A 20,567-nucleotide genomic window follows, 5' to 3' on the forward strand; every position below is an offset into this window, starting at 1 on the left:
TATTTTAACTGTATTCAAGGGACGTGCATTTGATATTTATTTGTGTCTTCCCTGTACGATACGACATATCATATAGAATTATAGTAGATTTTGTCATGTTCATTTTGAATATATAGCAGTTGTTCCAAAATATGCCTCAAATAATGTTGTATATATATAAATCAGCCATTCAAGAAATGTACACAATTTCGTTAATCAAAACAGATTCCATAATATGCGTAACTTCGACAAATAGTTTTGTTAATCAGCCATACAAGAAATGTACACAAATTCGTTTAACAAAACAGATTACGTACGTTATCAGAAACATATCTATATATTATATTTATAACGTAATAATCAATAAACTTGAAATACACAATATGTTAAAAAACATCAAATCTTTGTACAGTGTAGTTAAACTATGACCGATTCCAAGGATTTAAACGTCCTTGCCGATTCCAAGACAACCCTAATATGTCAGGAATTTTCAATAAGTTTATACAGTGAATGCAAACTTTGGAGAAAAAGAACTGTAAATATAGTAACTGAAAACTATATATATATTCCATGCTCAGTTGCACAGCACATGCGATACGGTAGCGATACAGTGACAGCGATACCGCCAGTCGACTATATATTGGGAGCCGTGCTCTCGTTATGGGTGAGTGGTCAACACACTAGCGAAGCTCGCCCGCCGGCTCACTGCGCTGTCGCCGTAGGGGGTCAATGAGAACAATAGGCAGTGTTATTTCCACGAAAAAAAATAACGCTTTCAAAAAAAATAACGTTTCCAACGATACTCGTAACGTGGTCACGTAAACAATCACATGTTCTGTTGATGCTAACAAAGTTTCACATAAAAATCACGTAACATTCTGGCAATAACATGGGAAACAAAATCATTAACAATCATTGCTGACACTAACACGTGAAATGAAATGAATAACAATGCAAAATAAATAATAACATCAGCCACTGAATCTAACATCATTTAAAAAAGACAAACGCATGCAAAGATAGAGATAACACAGCAGCAAATATATAACGTGTGCTAGAAAATAATAACATGCTTTTAGTTAAAGATAACTAAAATTTTGATAATAACAGCAAAACAGATATAACCAACATAAATATTTAAAAAATCACAAATATGGTTAAAATAACAGTTTAAGAACGAAAATTAACAGAACAGGGCTACCAGTGATATATTTACTCTTTCTCGCGTGTGTAATCATACATGTACCCTTACACTCGTGCATAGCTTTTTCTCATGCTGTATAGATTATCAATGTACATACACAAAACACTCTTCTTACTTGCTTAGATTCTTTCCTGGTCAATTAAACTTGCATTCACATACCCACAGTACTTTCTAATTTTTAAGTATAACATTTTATCTATTCATACATTTACATCAACATAAAGCACTTTCTTACTTAGTAAATATCTAATTTTTATTCATACATACATTTAAATTCACATATCACATTGCACTTACATTCCCGCAGAATACTTTCTAAATTTCAAAACTTGCATTCACACACATTACTTTCTTAATTGATAAGGTTGCATAAAGCTTAAGTGTTATTGTAATTATTTTCACCAAATTCATATCTATTACAGATATATACAGTGTATATACGGTATATAAGTGATGTCATTTTGTAAGGGTACGATAAACATGTATATATTAAAACAGCAAATATTGAAGAAAAGAAAAAAAAATCTTTGTATTCATTTGCTTTAATTACAGTTTATAATTTTAAAGAGGCAGGAAATACTTTGAAATCGATGAAGAATAATAAAAGTCCTGGATCAGATGGGTTCACAACAGAATTTTTTAAATGTTTTTGGGGAAAATTAGGGGAATTTGTAATAAGATCAATCAATTTTGGTTATCAAACAGGACAATTATCTATAACACAGAGACAAGGAATAATAACATGTATTCCTAAAGCAGATAAACCAAGACATTTTATTAAAAACTGGAGACCAATTTCACTTTTGAATATTGTATACAAAATTGCATCTGGATCTATAGCTAATAGGATAAAAACTGTTCTCAATAAATTAATAAGTGATGATCAAACTGGTTTTATTTCAGGTCGTTATATTGGTGTGAACACACGATTAATATATGATATTATGCAATTTACTGAAGAAAATGAGATACCTGGCATGTTATTAATGATCGATTTCGAAAAGCGTTTGATTCTGTTTCGTGGATATTTATTGAAAAAGTTCTTCTTCTCTTCGGCTTTGGTAAAAGTATAATAAACTGGTTTAAATCGTTTACATAACAATGTTCATTCTGCAATAAATCAGGGAGGAAACTTATCTTCATTTTTTGATATCAAGAGGGGCTGTAGACAGGGGGACCCATTAGCACCATATCTATTTATTCTCTGTGCAGAAGTATTAGCTACAAAATTAAGAAATAATGAAAATATAAATGGTGTAAATATTGAAAACTGTCCAAATTTTATTATCACAGTATGCTGATGACACTTCACTCATACTGGATGGAACAGAGAGGTCATTAAAGGAAGCAGTATGTGAACTTAAAGAATATGCTAAAATTTCAGGTTAAAAAATGAATGTAGAAAAAACTCAAGTTATATGGATTGGGAGTAGAAAGTATAGTCAGGATTATTATTTACCTGAGCTAAATCTTCAGTGGGGGAAAAGAAAAATTTACATTGTTAGGAATAGAATTTAGTGTAAATCTTCATGAGATTCCTAAACTTAATTTTGACAAAAAGCTAACTAAACTCAAATCACTGATTAAGATTTTGGAATAGGAGGTCATTAACACCTATCGGAAAAATTAATATTATCAAATCTCTACTCATATCTCAATTTAACCACCTATTTATATCACTTCCTAACCCTGATGATAAATTTATTAAGAAACTTAACACAACTTTTATATGAATTTCTGTGGAATGGAAAACCAGATAAGATTAAAAGGGAAGTAATTGTTCAGAATTATTGTAATGGTGGCTTGAAAATGACCCATATTAGTGCTTTTATTAACTCTCTAAAACTCACTTTGATTAGAAGACTCTTTAAGAGTAATGAGAAATGGCTGATTATATTAAAAACTTTTGTTGATTTAGACCGTCTTGCAAACTGTGGTTCAGAAATATATTCAGGTGTGTATAAACAGGTGTTCAAATAAATTCTGGATAGATGTTTTCAAATCGTGGTACATGCTAAAATACAAAATATCATGATAATTTCTTACAAGAAAATATATTGAAAGTTCCTATTTGGTATAATAATAAAATTAAAATTGGTGGAAAAGATATTTTCTATAGGGCCTACTATCAGAAAAACATCTGCATTGTGAATGATATTTTAAAAGACGTAAGCACAGGCGAATTTTATTCATTTGCTGAATTTTATTCAAAAATATCAAGTGAACACAAATTATTTACAATACCATGGTCTTATTTCCGCAGTGAAACATTTCCTTTCAGCATATGATGTCTCTATTTATAAGATTTCTTATCCTTATGTACAATTAATCTACACTTCATTCTCAAAGACAAGAAAGGTTCTAAAACTTTTTTATAATATCATTATAAAATCAGATAAAGTACCATCTGGTACCAAAAAGTGGAATGATATTTTTGAGAACATTGATACAATAGCTTGGTGCAAAATCTACAAAATTCCTTTCTGGGTAACAAGAAACACAAAACTTCAGTGGTTTCAGTATAGAGTGATTCATCACATTCTTACTACTAACTCATTTTTGTACAAAATTTGGAGTAGTTACTTCCCCTTTATGTATTCTGTGTAACGTTACTGAACCTGAAACCCCATAACCCTAGAAGTCTGAATTATGGGAATGCAAATTCCATTTTCATTTAATAAAAAAACTTTTCAGCCTTCGGTATCCTTCAACAAACTTTACACTATAACTTGAGTATGCTGATTATATTGCAAATTATACTGATTACAACATTATGGGCCTACCAACTTTGTTGTGTCATGTTCAAACTGTTAAATCCTATTCATGCATAAGGAATATTATAATCATTTTCCTGAAAAAAAAGGTTATTTTTATTACCTTTGTAATTAATACCTGCTCAAAAAACAGCTTACAAAGATTATTCACATTGGTTATCTAAAGAAATTAATTAATGTTAGGAGCTGGAATAATACTTTAATGTTTGATATTTTACATGACTAAAACCCATATGCTGTGATTTTTAACAGGAATAATCCTAGAACAGCCATAGGAGTCTGGAGTAGTGCTGAGTTCACCACCAATAATTTTATAGTGCTGTTGGAGTTTTGTTGTTGCGTTGCTAGAACAAAACTTCCAGAATTCCTGTGTACACAGCAGGTATGTACCTTGTTTTGTCTGCTTCATTAAATGCTAAACAATGAAACAAAAGGTTAACACAAATTTTGTGTTATATGATTTATTAATTTCCATTTTCAACAACAACAAAAAACATGAAAATGAAAGGGATCAATCCAAGTGAAGTTCAGTTTTTTGGTCACCCAACCATAATGTTTTTGGTATCTGTTCCAACGATTTCATCATAAAGCCTGCAGGGGCATTTTAATGTTCTTAAAGATACTTTCAAGTTTTCAATAATAAGTTTATCTTGTAAAGTGTAACAGGGACTGTGTTTAAATTATGTCCGGTTTTGTTTTTCAGTTTAAACAAGGAAAATTATGTGACAGGTTAAATTTACGCAAATTATGTGAAAGGAAGTATTAAGGCGAGAATTTTTTCCATAGCGCGTATTGTTTTCTATATATATATATATGGAAAATGTTGAAAAACCGTTAAAATGTATTTATCCCAAAATTTAATGCTCATTGTGATGTAAATGTTTACCCTGTGAAAAATCGTAGGAAATCAAATTGTTTTGTTAAAAAAGTCAACATTTTACGGTGTAATAGTTTACTATTAAGATTGAAAACATCTACATACAAGCAGAATTACTGAGATTGACCAGAACAACAAGAAACATGTGAAATAGGAATGATCACTGTACTCGGGTTTCTGTGGCCAGGGTTCATCAACAATCATTCACTATGAACGCCAAGTGTCGTGTTCATGATCTCCTGTCGTTCCTTTAGCCAGCTGTGTCTCCATTTGTAACCTAATATAAGACCCAAAAGGTGAGATGATGCAATACCTTCCATATGTTCAATTTAGATTTTCTATGAATTCGCTCACTCAGTCCAACAGCGCAGTGGAAGCGACTGAGTCAACTAGCTAGTGAACTTTTTTCACTTTTAAAAAAACAACATAAATATGAAAGGCGTTATAGACTTTATATCGGGCATGTAGTTAGACTAGGAATGAAGGGTTACCAAGTTTGTTCAAATGAATCACCTTGACCCTTCAATTTAATTGTAACAGGGTCAAATGGGCTAAAATTGGTTTTTTTTCCTGACATTAAATTAACGGATATTTCTCTCATTGGATAGAAATCTACTTAATTGGTTTTTTGACTTCATGTCACTGAATTAGTATGAAATCACCTACTCTGTAGATGCGGGTATAGGCCGAGTGTTACAGAGCCAGATATCCATGGTAGGGGAAAGTCAGTCGACTAGCCCATGACCTAAGAACCAAAGCAACCTTACAGCTTTCTGCTTGCCTTCCTAAAGAGGAAGGAGCTATTGTGCATTTGTACAGGAGTTTATTCCAGAAACATATGATGGTAATAAAACTTACTGTACACACATAAGAAGACTGTAATCTTAATAAAATAATCTTTCCTCGTGAAAAGCCATTCTGATAAAATCAATGTTGATTTAAATTTTTGAATTTCAGTGTTTTGGTAATGTCTATTGTATCGCCGCCAACGATAGTTTAGACTATGGTGCTTACTTTTTCCGGCAAAGTGGTGGGACAGCGTTGTCCCTCGTTATGTTTCTTCTGCTCCTCAAAAACTGTTTAGAGTCCTAATCTATGAACCAAACTTTAAACATAGCTGAAGGACCATCATTATCAACCTTAACACACGCCCCGAATTATTGCAAGTGATTCATTTCATGGTGTGGAGGATTCAGAAGCTGTGAAACTATTAGTGATGCTAAACAATACCTTAGTTCTTTTTCTTTAAAAAGTACATAAGTCTTATCCTAAACAATCTTGTAAATAGAGCTAAAGTGCCATCATTTACACCTGAACACACCTAAATGTTTTTCAAAATTTCATTATTTTCATTTTTTAGAAAAAAACAAAATTTTGAAAAACTCCAGGAAACAACATCATACGACAACCCAAAAAAACACCATATATTTTACAAATAAGAAAAACAATTGCTGAATGGAATATTTTTGAAAAACATGTGACTTGGAAAAAACTAAATGAAATGTCTAAACTTTCTTTAAATGAATTCGAACATTTTTATCATACCTGGGCATTTATAATAATCAAACATTATTTAGGTGAATGTTAGCAATTTGGGTACTCAAACCTGCTGAAACACAGAACTTTGGACTGGGCATGCTTCCAAGCTCTGTAATTATAAATATACCGCACTGCTGAGGCAGTAAACCAATTCATGAAAATTAAAAATAAAAGCATCTATTTGTGGAATATTAAGAAAAAAAAATCTGGATTCAAGCACAAGTAAGAAAATTTTTTACAATTAATTTTAAAAAGAGTTCCAATTTGTCATGTTCACCTACTAGATATCAGGTTCTAGTTTCATTAAACTTGATTGGGTATAAAGTTTGGATGCAAATACAAAAATATTAGAATACTGTAAACATGAAAATGTATTTGATGGGAAAATTTTTTGCTAATTATGTGACTATGAGTTAACATTTCCATGTGTAACCTTGCTTTTAAAAAAAAAAACTATTTTTTGAGAACTGTTCCTTTTACACAGGGCTTCTTCCATAATTTCAGTGGTCAAAATTGGACATCATAAGCAGAACTTTACTGTCTTTTTTGACATGTGAGGACTTTTGAAAAGATTCCTATTTAGACTGGTGTTTCATTCCTGACGGTAGTGGAGAGTTTACCTATCAGTACATCTTTTTGATAGGCAACATTGAGGTAATGGAGGTTGGTTTTTTTGTGTGTGGTTTATGTGTTGGTAGTGAGCCATACCGATGAGGAACTGTTGGGATTGAATACTTCGCTCGACTACAACCTGGCCTGGCTGTGTCTGTATGTGTGTCCAAAGCCAATTAAACATCCTGGACGGACTATCTGGTGTTGGAGGGGCTCCCGAGGACGACATCTACAAAATTACCCCTTACACAACCAAAGTAATTAATAATAATATATACTAGAGGGGCATCCATTGGACAACCTTTACAGGATTACCCTACACACAATATGTTATTAGTAAGTATTTAAAAGGAAATATTAAGACAACAAATACCTTTATTAAAATTTAATTTGTAACATGATTCATTTAACAACAACGATTGTGGAGACAAGTTGAAATGATCAAAAACTGGGTGACTAATCACTTGAGTTAGTCTTGATGAAAGATCCTAAGTGCAGCAAGAATGTGGGATGGCAACCGCGGTAATCCGGGGAAAACCCTTTTTGATGGCGAGCAAACCCAAATCAGGTTAAGTCGGGAACATTACCTCACCTAGTCCCTGGTTAAAAGGCCATAGCATAATTTACCACAGAAATGTTCCATTGATCCAGTCCAGCAACCTTTCAGTACTGTGATAAAATATAATTGTTACTCGAGAGCGGTTTAGAGAGTAGACTAACAGTGTCATTGTATTTACTATATTAAACTTTCAGTATTTGCCCAGGGCACTCTCAAAAATTACAAACGCAAATACCAAAATGCCTATCAATAAAGAAATGAATAATTTCAAATCTGTATTTAACAATAAAACTTGAGGCCTTGAAAGAAGGTGATTGCTGTTTACAGGGAAGAGGTGGCTGATTTAGGTGAGAAAGCATGTGATTTGATGCATATTACAGTCCAGAAAATCTGAAAGAATTTTGCAATTAAAAATTATCAGATTACATGGTATAATAATTGTGTGAATGGAATCTGTGGCGACATTAAATAAGATTTGGCTTGATTAGTTTAATGTCCTACTATAACAGTTAGTGTCATTTAAGGACATGTTTGGGTTGCTGGAGTACCCCAGATAGAAAAAACGCACCAACCAACGGTACAAATACCTGTCATGACGACTGTTCAACCATGAGATTCAAACTGGTAACCTGATGGTGGAGACCAATGTGTCAATACCTGCATGACGACTGTTCAAAATGAGATATTCAAACTGGTAACCTGAGGTGGAGAAGTATGTCTGGTATTCTACATTGTAATTTTTTGGGAAATCTTAACCACTCATCCCGCTGCACGCCGCTCACATCAATAACGATATCATAAAAAATCTAACATAAAGAGAAAGAGATTATAGGTTTACTGTTAGTGACCTACCTGGTAATTACATTGCTGTATTCTTTTCCATGGATTAAGGATCATGCGTTTATTTCTTGACAGGGTAAACAAAGTATATTTTTCCTGTTGCCAAAACTTCAGCTTCCTTAAAATAAAAGCCAGATAAAATGTGGGGTAAGTTATTCGAATATGGAATCATAAGAGCTTGTATAAAATAACATAAAAGACAGAGCATAAAAGATTCCTGATTTAGGCTAGTTGCAATAAACATAAAAGGAAATTGTTTATATCCATGACATTCATAATTAAAGAATATGCTTTTCTGTAATATATAGTTGTTCCATGCCAATGTAAAAGAAGAGTTTAAAGAATCAAATTATAAAATCAAAAATTGATAAATTTGGATGAGGATATACTTACTAATTTAGTGATGAATATATAATTGACAGACATGTAACCACCCCCTGATTTATGTTTTTAGCTATCTGTACTTTTTCATTCTTTTTATGATGGGTTAAATTTTATGAGATAAGATATGAATCATGCAATTTTAGACTTCAACACTTTCCTACTTTGATCAGGTTATTGCAATTGATTGAATACAATTTATTTTTGTTATTTCAGACTGTCCGTCACTTGTAAAATCAGTTTACAATACAGTAGATGTACTTTTACCCTGATGAATTATATAAAGATGAAAAGTTAATTTAATGTTTGTATGTATTGTATGGTATATCAAAAATGTCTTAAAATGTTTTTTTGCACTTCAAACATAGGATTTCACAAAACTTGTATATAGTCTGTAGATTCAGAAACTATATAGCAAGAGTTCATGAGTTAATCTTCCTTGTCATAATTGATTATTATCTTTCATATCTATCATAATAGTCATTGAAATGACACTATAACTATCTATTGAAATGAAAAATTGATTTAAAACAACTTGAAACTTACAAGCAGTTTTTTTTTTTCAAAAATTATCAAAAAAAAAGAAATTTATGTCCATATGATTATTAGTTATGTTTCTTTAATTAAATTTTTCAAAAATTTTAAGAGCCATAAACTGTTGGTTATGCAACATCGGAGAGAGAGCAACCAGACTTGACATGAACCCCATGGCCATTCACTGCGTTCCGTCAAAGGGAAAAAACCAATATGTTAAGGATGCTACTAAGTCTCAACAAGCCGTAAATGTACAAAGTTAAGTAATACAAACATTTGAGAGAAAAATAAAAAAACAGAATACCAAATTTTACATGAAAATGAATCATAATAAGAAAGCAATTAAACTTAACAGTGAAAAGGAGTAAATCAGTTACCCAATTAACCCCCCAGACAAAATTTGAACTTTATGAAATTTAAATGTAACCTATGCTATACTTTTTAAACCATTCACATAAATATTATCTTATAAGAATTAACTCCTGCAGTCTTGAACATTAAATGTTATTGAAAACAGTCATCAGGCAAGTACAATACTGTACACAAATAGTAAAATAATATAAGGTAAGAAACTAAATTCATTAAATATCTTGTAAGTGATCAAATTAATAGTGAAAAACAGTTAGAAAAAGCTGATTAAAAACAAAAATATATCCACGTTGAACATTACGTGGTATGCTTAGTGGTTGAGATTTGCCCACAGATATACCACTAGCGGAGTAGCCCTCCACCGCTGGTTTAACAACTTTGGAATCCCAAAAAAATGGGCATTGACAACTGGTCGGGTAGTATTATATTCTAGGGGTTACTCCATGGCATTTCAATGGATTTAATAGATTAACATCCTATTAACAGCCAGAGACATTATAAGTAAGTGCCAGGTATGTTTTGTAGTGAGGAAAGTGCCGAGATATCTGGAGAAAAAACTCTACCGCCGAGCGGTCATTACCTGGAAACTGCCTAGACATGGGATTACGAACTCGCGAGCCCAGAATATTGAGGGCTATGTGTGTTAAGTATTGTCTAGACTTCCAACACCGCGGCCCCTGTTCTCTGGCTTTCTGACCTATAAACCTAACACATCCTTAAATGGCTGTTAACAGGATGTTAAACAAATTAAACAAAACTTTGAAACAAAGTCTTTTATCAAAGTATCTAACTGTAGTTGATGGAACTAATCGATGTAAATGTTGTATTATTTACTAGGGGAAACATCCCTCCACAAAGCCTGTATTAAAAATGACGTCATCAACTTGAGAAAAACTGCTAAAGATACCAGGTAAAGTTATGTAACACAAGTAATTGATGGTATGTTGGAATCTTCATATATTACTACCATTTCTTAATCTTTTACTCCCTAATTGAGACCTATCTCATTCTTCCACCCACACCAGCAAGCATGAATGAATGAGTTTTATATCATTTATGGAATTGTTCCTAAATAATCAATAATATCTGTAAAAACAAAACTGCCATTGTGAAACTACTTGATATACTGGAAGACTGTAAACAGACTTATTTCAGTACAATAAAATTTTAGTCCAAATGATGAATCTGTGCAATCACCACAATGGCTATATAAACAATATACACAAATACAATTAGCTTAGTCATATTTAAAGGGACAATTCAGTCTAAGAGAACATTAAAATTTGTACATATATCGGAAAAAACCCAGTTCTAATGGAAATTAGATCAGTCGGTTTTACTGTGATATGCCTGAAAAGCCCATGGTGGTGACATGTGTGTAGAAGTTCAAACTTGCTCGCTGTCCACCATTACACATTGTGGTCGAACTTCTTGTATGCTGAACCCTGTCCCTTGCTGGTAGAGTAATGCAACTGTTGTCTAGAACTGCTCAAATCGCTATGACGGTAGTATGTTTACCTTATTAGGTGAATTGTCTTGTCTAAAAAATTCATTTTATCATCCTCTCAGTGGTTATGTAGTTATTTGTTTAACGTGCGTGACTTTGGTTCGGGTATGGGTACAGCGTCCATATTGTACCTGCTTAATCGTATTGATCTTTCAACGATATTAATTAAAATACTTAACAATGTCGTGGAATTTGTCAATTTTTTACGTTACATGTTTCATAAGAAATGTAGAACAATACATTTATGCCATATTTTGCTTTGGTTATGTAAAAGAATTAGCCTGAGTGAATTGTCCCTTTTAAGCGTAGCATTTCCGCAACAAAAAAGTGCTTAGATGAGATTACCACTGAAATATGTATGTTTACAGTATACATAAGCCGCTGCATGAGACAAGTCTAGAAATTCTCATTATTGATGGACTTTAAACTACAAATATATATAATAATTACAGCTGTTGCATAATATTTTATATGTACAGGAATAGACATTAATGCCAAAGACAATGCTGGCTGGACACCGCTACATGAAGCCTGTAACCATGGCCACATACAGTGTGTAAAAGAACTCCTAAGCCTTTGTACCATCAAAAACTGTAGACACTTTCTTCAGTTACAGGTATATACTTAAAACCCTCAAAATGATGTCAGGGATCTACAATAAACTGCTATATTGTCCAACCTCTGTATATAAGACCACTGTTTGATAAGACCACCTTTCTAGCGATTCCCAATCGACTAATTTTAATATTTAACCTGTGTATAAAGACCACCTGATTTTAAGACCATGTTTTCCTTGTGTGGTCTTTATAGACAGGTTTGACTGTATCTCCTTGTCAATATGTCACTGGAAACCCAAACTACCAAATTTTTTTACCTTGACCTTTAGCCTAAATTTTAAAGATGCCTCCACCACTGACAAATGGTATTTTTTGTCTATCAGAAACAGGAGCAGACTAATTAGTATTTTTCTTCAGTTACAAAAGTTGCTTACTTTACACCATTACCACCATTGAAAAGTTTCAGTATCTAGTTTTAATTCAAAGATAAAAATATTAAAAATTCTGTGGCACAATGTCCTATATGTAATGAATTACTGATTGCGCTTGCACCAAAAGCAAAATAGATTATTTTATATGTGTTTTTGTGTTAGTTAGACACATATAAACACGACTATACATCAGTTAATGTTCAAATGATTGGTATCGTTTAAGCTGCAATGGAGCTTCTTTAAAAATTATGGTTAGGAATGTTAACGACTACCTTCTTTGACTGATTTTGAAGAGTCCAAAGTCTCCAGAATAACGGATATAACTTTAGGTTTGTTTTAATACCTGTTGTAAGTCAAAGACATTATTAAACGACCATTTGTGTTTGTTTCCTGAGATATATTTGACACAACACCTACAGGGTTTCCATTGTACTTTACAGGTGATAATATTTGTAGAAAGGCAGACCTGTTGCTAAGTAACAATGAAGGAATTACTCCTCTACATGATGCTGCTATGAACGACAGACTAGATGTGTGTCGTCTTGCTGCTTCAACATGGTGGTAAGATTCAATGTATAGGTAAATTATTCTCTATCTAATGCACTGCTTGGTACACAAAATCTTTCTAAAGAGGATAAAAACAAAAAAGGACGGTGTCAAATTAACAGGCCATTCTGTTGTTCATTTGGCTGAGCAAATGTACATTGTGTGCTGTTCAAAAAACTTCTTTTGTAGGACAGAACACAGAATCAGAGTATCAAAATGAAATTTTACTTGCTTGAATTAAAACAAATTAAACATAAGAGAGACCACAAATGGTACCAATATTTAAAGGGGACATGGTTGTTTATAAGGCTAAGGTTGTTGGTCGGGGTGGGTGTGAACTTGAATATTTGGAAAGTTTTTTGGTGGGGACACCAGGTTTGTTAATTTTTTTTTTTTGTAAGTGTAGAAGATAGGTTAAGGTTAATTGGGGAGGGAGAACTGTTATCACTCCATTTTAGACTGGCAAGAAGAATAGAATGAAAGATTATACTCAGACAGGAACCAGAATTACAGAATGACTTACAATATTAGATCACAATAATGTTCTGGTAGTTAAAGCTATTGTTGATACCATCTTTTCTTGTAGTAGTTTATTTGCATGGTTTATAAATTTCTGAATAATTTACAAGTGTTACGAAAAATGTTCTTTTGTGTTACAGGCGAAGGACTTCTGCGATGCAAGACAGTATATAATTTTACTCCTCTAGACCTAGCAAGGACAACAAATATTAAAAACTTGCTTCTCTCATTTCAAAATGAAGAACAGATGAGTAGTTCACAAGGTATATATGTTCAACATGCTGAAATTCTGAAATATTTCTTTAGAAATTCTTGATACATTGTGAATTATTTTAGCCTACTGTCTGTGATTTGTCGTCTGTCTGGCTGTCCATAAACAATTTTTTTTTGTATTATTTCTCAGAAGGAATTTAAGGATCCTTCTCAAATGTCACTTGCAATATATATATTTCTCTTTGTGCCTAAGGGTATTAAACAGAGAAAAGTTCCGACTATCCTTAGACTGACAATGGTCCACTATGTGGTGGGCACCAAGATCCCTTGTTGCAGGGAGTGAGTTTAACTGAGTTAGAAACAATTAATGTTTTATTCTAAGTTGTAGATTAGATATCTAACAATTTATCCCTTATTCAATTGGACGAAGAAGTAAATTATTTATGATTTATCTTTTCTTCATTAATGATTGATGTTTTATTTTAGGGAGTGAGAGTTCCCGCGGGAGTCATATCCCAAGCGATTACCTGTACAACCAGGTAATAAATCAGGAGGGACAAAACACTGATCTCGTCAACTGTGTAAGGTACATTGGACTTATAACTAATACCATCAGGGCCTATCTGGAGACCACTAGCCTCAAAACACTTCTCTCCCTCTCCAGGACAAGGACTGGTGACTCCAGGGATGTATCAATACCGTCCAGGAATGGGTTGCATGGCGGTGTGTCATCAGAGGAAATGTCATCATTCAACGATATGGATCAAGATGTGGATGGAGTTTTGTCAGGCAGTGATATGATGTGCCCTGACAAAATTAACAATGGTGCACTAGAGAAACAGACTCCATGGACTATAAATGACTGTGATATACTCCACAGAGTGAAGTCAGACATGAAGGTCGCCAAAAAACTGAACCAATACATCAACCAATTTGAAAATCATTTGATGAAAATAACTCAATCTGATGATCACCCATCGGTAAAATTCAGAATCACATGTTTAAGATGCCTGGCTGAAGCAATGTCATAAATCACAATGTGCTCTATGTTTTATTGGAAACAAATAATTTTGAATTTTCAGATATAAGTGATGACTATATAATGTAGTTTTACTAGAAAATGTAACTCTGTACTCTAGTCAATTTAACTCAATACTCATATGTGCCAAACTTAGAAGTATTCAGATACACTGCATTACATGACTATTGGTATAGTGTGTAAGCCTTGAAAGTTTTAGTCTGATGTATTAAATATAATACTAAAAACAATAAGAAGTGTTTGCATGATGTGAAAATTTGGACAACAATTTAGTGGTTAATAATAAAGCAAGTTTTCATGTTTTCGGGTCGTCAGGTAAAGAAAGGATAATATAAATGAATGGTCACCATGTTTTAGGGTCGTCTGGTAAAGGAAGATAATAATCAGTCACCATGTTTCACTTTTTGGTTTATGCTGATCTTGGAATTTCTTACTTTTCAAACTTTTTTTCTGTTGGTTGGTTATCCTCAACAAATGGGGTTTTTTTTTTCAGGGAAATTTAAAATAGAAACCATCACTGTCACTCCTTTTTAGCTTACCTTACAAGAAAAGGAAGGCTTTTGATATAACTTTGGGTTAGGGTGGGCATTTAGTTTTGGGGTGGACATTTGGTTTTGGGGTGGGCATTTAGTTTTTGGTGGACATTTGGTTTTGGGGTGGGCATTTAGTTTTGGGGTGGACATTTGGTTTTGGGGTGGGAATTTAGTTTTGGGTTGGGACATTTGGTTTTGGGGTGGGCATTTGGTTTTGGGGTGGACATTTAGTTTTGGGATGGGAATTTTGTTTTGAGTTGGGCATTTGGTTTTGGGGGGTACATTTAGTTTTGGGTTGGGCATTTGGTTTTGGGGTGGACATTTAGTTTTGGGGTGGGCGTTTAGTTTTGGGGTGGGAATTTAGTTTTGGGGTGGGCGTTTAGTTTTGGGGTGGGCGTTTAGTTTAGGGTTGGGCATTTGGTTTTGGGATGGGAATTTAGTTTTGGATTGGGCATTTGGTTTTGGGGTGGGAATTTAGTTTTGGTTTGGGCATTTGGTTTTGGGGTGGGAATTTAGTTTTGGGGTGGACATTTTGTTTTGGTTTGGGCATTTGGTTTTGGGGTGGGAATTTAGTTTTGGGGTGGACATTTAGTTTTGGGGTGGGCATTTAGTTTTGGGGTGGGATTTAGTTTTGGGTTGGGCATTTGGTTTTGGGGTGGACATTTAGTTTTGGGGTGGGAATTTTGTTTTGAGTTGGGCATTTGTTTTTGGGGTGGGAATTTAGTTTAGGGTTGGGCATTTGGTTTTGGGGTGGGAATTTAGTTTAGGGTTGGGAATTTGGTTTTGGGGTGGGAATTTAGTTTTGGATTGGGCATTTGGTTTTGGGGTGGGAATTTTGTTTTGGTTTGGGCATTTGGTTTTGGGGTGGGAATTTAGTTTTGGGGTGGGCATTTAGTTTTGGGTGGGCATTTAGTTTTGGGTTGGGCATTTGGTTTTGGTATTGGGATGGACATTTGGTTTTGGGGTGGACAGAGTTGGCATAGACTTAATTTGTCAAGGTCTAAGTACAAGTGTTGTCTCTGACAACTGACACTTTGATTTTACATTTTCGTTTCAGATAAAAGTTTTTGCACTTTGAGATGTACAATGGGTCAATTTGACTAAAATGTACATTATGGTCAAAGGTTTTAGTGCAATCCTTAGCTACCAACATTGATAGCTGCATTGATGCTGGATTATACTTGTTGTTTTTTTATATGGATAAGTAAGACTTAAACATTTTGGATAATTTCAATGGGTCAAAGTTTACTTGGTTCAGGTTTTGGTGCAAGTGTAAAATTTCTATTATCCTTACACTTGACATTGTAGTAGGAATTGTGCAAAAAATTCTATTTTTTAACTTTTTGGTTTCCACCCATAAGATTCAGCTCAACCTTGCCTTCGAAAAACTCGGATAGATTATTAAAATATGAATAATTTCTATAGGTCTATATTGAATCTTGTAGTAATTGTTTTATTGTACTAATGGTTGTGGTATTAAGATAACTTTGGACTTTTTTCTTCTAAAGGGATAAAAAAAATCCTCACAATGTAAAATAAAATTATTATAATACAGCATGTCAAGAGTCTTTCATTTTGTTGTCCATTGTTTATATTTCGGTTGTGATATCTTATTTTCCAAAGAAATAAATATTTTCCTACACACCTTTACAATACTGCTTTATTTTGTTTTTAGCATGCCTTCATCAGAGAGCGGGTTATTCATGAACACGATAAATTACCTGTTACCTCTTCTTAGACACCGTAGTTAGCTGGTTCCAGCTAGTTGCAGCGCGTTTCGTTCATTTTTTAGGTTGTTGTTGTTGTCCGGTTGTGCCATATAAAAACTGGGATAAAACTTGCATGGCACTGATTTCCAGTGTGTGTTCAGTCGGTTTTTAAACGAGTTTAGAGTAGGGGCTCCTACTACGAAGTTTGGAAGGGAGTTTCACGAATCTACCACTTGCCAACTAAACATACTTTGTGTGACTTTAGTCCTGCTCTGTTTCTTAAACAGTTTTAAATTATTACCTCTAGTACTAGCTGAAGACATTGTAAATAACTTGTGTTTATCTAGTTTATCTATTCGGTTCAGATATTTCAAAATTGAATAAATATGCACAGAGCTTAAAAGATGCTCCACCGTTGACAAATGGTATTTTTTCTCTAGCAAAAACAGGAGCAGACGATTTAGTATTTTTCTTCAGTTACAAAAGTTACTTACTTTACACAATTACCACCATTAAAAAGTTTGAGCTTTCAATTTTACTTCAATATAATTAATTAATAATTAACAGAATAATTAATTGCGTCCCGAAAAAATCCCGTGGCACTTTGTCCTATATGAATACAGTACTGCATGATTGCGCATGCACCGAAAGCAAAATAAATTATTTAAAATTATTTTTTATGTTAATTAGTCATATATATATATATACAATTAACCACCAATTATTGTTAAAATGATGGGTATCATTTATGCCCTGTCGGCAATGGAGCATCTTTAAGGAAACTTTGTATGTAAACTAGCATTGGAAAGATCTTGAAGGAGTTTGAATATCGGCTTGATTCGAAATACTTTAATGGACCTTGTGAAACTTAAGTAAATTACATGGAGCTTTATGAAACTTTGGCTTAAAACTAACATTGGAGAGATTTCACCTAAGTTTGAAAATCAGCTTGATTCAACTGTAACTGATTGAGTTATTGCCCTTTGCAATTAATTATTATTGGATCTTGTGAACACGATAGTTTGAGTAAATATGCACTGTCTGAGCTTGATGAAACTTTGTATTTAGATAAATATTGAGAAGATCTCAGACAAGTCAGCTTGATTCGAATGTAACTTACTGAGTTATTGCCCTTTGCAATAATAATAATCATTATTGGACCTTTGTTATGAACATGATAGCTTGTGTAAATATTCACCAAAGGTAGTGAAACACTGTACACAAACTAACATTAGAAAAACAAGTACAATAAATATTCTTATTCCATCAAAACTGATGGAATCTTTTTTTTATTCTTTCAGTTCTTATTCTCTAGTTATGCATGTTGCATTTTTGGGACTGAGACCGAAACACTAGTCAACTATTTTAGAATTTGTAAATTGAGCATTGTTATCACAATTTCTCAAAAATTGCTTGTGTGACCTCTAAAAGTTGATAAAGCAAGAGGTTTCAATAGAAGGTGCCATGATCCTTCTGACTTATCAGTATCACTAGGCTATCAGTGTTCTTATGGTATACAGTGGATCTTCTATAATCTGAACACAGGTGTCTCCAGCCTAAACCGTCTTAAGTGATAATTTTCAGGATGGCTGGATTCTGTTTACAGTAAAACATGTTTATAACGAACCTCTAGGGACCAACAAATCACTTTGTTATAGAGGGCCTAGCATAATTCATTATACAGATAATGGAGATATACCATAGAAACCTTAACGGGGAATGAAAATGCCTACATTATGAACCATGAATTTGTTGTAAGCATGTTGGATATAAATGTGTTTTACTGTATAAAATTACTTAAACAATGATCAAATACATTCCATGAGGTTTCAATCTAATTAAGATTGGACTTGTAATTCCGCTCCAATAAGATGCACTACAAACTAGGATGTGCTCTAATCCAATATTGCATTGGAACGTAACGTAGAGCATCGTAATGGAGTGGAATTACAAGTCTAATTATAATAAGATTGTTGATATTTCTGCGGGAATGTCAGTTTTCTGGTGGACTAAAGGTATCCAGATTATTGCAGGTCCACTGTACAAGAATCACAAACAACAGGGAGCATTGGCATAAATTATATAACGGTATATTTATTTGACATCCTTCCTTTCACAAATTACACAAGTACACATGAACACACTCATTAGTTTATCAGTATTCTAGCTTTTCACAGCTTTCTTTTTCCATATATGCTTATATTTATTAGCGTCAAAGTCATCATCATATTCCTCTACCACAGTTATCTTCTTCCGTGGCGTTCTTTTACTGATTACTGCTTTAGCTTCTTCTTCAGATAGCTCAGTTAGATCAACAGGCAACTGCAAAACATAAACAAAAAGAGATACAAATGTATAGATAGAAACAGGTCCAACACAATATTCTACCGTATATTTAACTTAGACAAATATTGACATTTTTCAAAAGTCAGAATAAACAACAATAAGGAATTCTATAATATTACGGTATATATCAACACATAATTTGACTGATATCCAGTGATTTTGCTCATCATCACGTGTAATATTTTTGAATATGCAATTAGTGTAATGCAACCTGTAGTGATTTTCTTCGCATGCAAATTCATTGACGTCATTAAACAATGAAGTGACATCCGGTTTTGAGAATGGTGTGACAAAATGGCAGACACAGCTGGATTTTTTTCAACACATGTTTACGGTACATCTTTTAATTTTAGTGTGCCTATAATGACAACATCATCATAGAATACCCAAACATTAATGGATTAACAAATAGTACGCTATAACTGGTAGTATTATAATATACAATAATGTAAAATAAGATGTAACATTGGTTCCTCGAAAACAAACAAAAGAAGTGGAATGATGATGGTAGAGTGTCGGTGAAACTTTGCCATTTGACCATAGTAGGAAATAATTTGGATTAACATTTATTCATCTAATTACTATTTCATACCGTGATGAGTTTTCTCGGCTCCTTGTATCGCACTGTAATGGTAGAACCATCTGGATAGACTACTGTTGTAGGATACTGACGGACATAGACCCTTCTGCGGTAGCGTGTCAGTGATGTTCTACTGGATATTGTTTGATACTGCCGAATTAAATGTCCTTGGCAGACTTTACACAGCGACTCTCCAAGTCTGAAATAATTAGAATAGTTTTAATGTTATCAATCTTTCAATGAGCTTTATCTTGTGTTACATACCCAGTCTGACTTCAAGATCCTTATTCTTACTACTTTACTTTTTATGACCCTTGGTCATAATGGAATTACTATTTTTGAAATCTTGAAATATCAAGTTCAATAAAATGAGATATGTGCAACAGTTAGGAGAGAAGAAAATGATGCACTCATATACATTTACCTAGTTATTGACCTACTTCATCATATTGAAGATTGCCAGCTAGATCGATGATCACACAAAGGGCAAGAGAGTTGTATAAATCTTGGCTCTGACTCCCATGGAGTAAGAGGGGCATGGCCCAATAGTGGTAAACAGAGATAAATAATTTAAATCTCTACTAGTCATATACTAGTTCTGCAAGGACTGTAAACCAAATGAGGCCAGAAACATCCTTGGGGAAATCAGGAAAAATATCTATTTGGACTTTTGAAATGCAAAATTCTTCAGAAATTATTTAAACTAAATATAATGTCACAATAACGACATGAAAATAACTGCGAAGGTAAGATTATCGAAATACGATTTTGGAAATTAAAAATTTTGAATACATGAATTCAAACAACGGCTATAACATAAAAGTCCCACGTGAAAGTCACAGTTACCTTGCCAGAGTCGCCATGTTTGTTTTACTATACTTCCGGTGTACCGCTTATATAATAGAAAAATAAATATTGA

At 33.3% G+C, this 20,567-nt stretch overlaps 2 protein-coding genes across 3 annotated transcripts; one reads left to right on the plus strand and one right to left on the minus strand.

Annotated features, from left to right (window-relative positions):
• Positions 1-12,600: 12,600 nt before the first annotated feature.
• LOC138312701 (uncharacterized) lies at positions 12,601-15,319 on the plus strand. Its single transcript, XM_069253480.1, has 3 exons — positions 12,601-12,724; positions 13,369-13,491; positions 13,928-15,319. Exons 1-3 carry the CDS (start codon positions 12,694-12,696, stop codon positions 14,470-14,472), a joined length of 699 nt encoding a protein of 232 aa, XP_069109581.1. The 5' UTR covers positions 12,601-12,693; the 3' UTR covers positions 14,473-15,319.
• A 3,477-nt stretch (positions 15,320-18,796) lies between these two features.
• On the minus strand, positions 18,797-20,539 carry LOC138312703 (large ribosomal subunit protein mL55-like). Of its 2 annotated transcripts, none has more exons than XM_069253482.1 (3): positions 20,495-20,539; positions 19,661-19,847; positions 18,797-19,044 (listed from the first exon to the last, which is right to left on the minus strand). In XM_069253482.1, exons 1-3 carry the CDS (start codon positions 20,509-20,511, stop codon positions 18,886-18,888), a joined length of 363 nt encoding a protein of 120 aa, XP_069109583.1. In that variant the 5' UTR covers positions 20,512-20,539; the 3' UTR covers positions 18,797-18,885. The 2 variants fall into 2 exon arrangements, with proteins under 2 accessions (XP_069109583.1, XP_069109584.1); XM_069253483.1 differs by lacking the exon at positions 20,495-20,539 and adding an exon at positions 20,089-20,225.
• Positions 20,540-20,567: the final 28 nt, after the last annotated feature.

This window comes from Argopecten irradians, unplaced genomic scaffold (assembly GCF_041381155.1).
Source record: "Argopecten irradians isolate NY unplaced genomic scaffold, Ai_NY scaffold_0427, whole genome shotgun sequence".
NCBI lineage: Eukaryota > Metazoa > Mollusca > Bivalvia > Pectinida > Pectinidae > Argopecten > Argopecten irradians.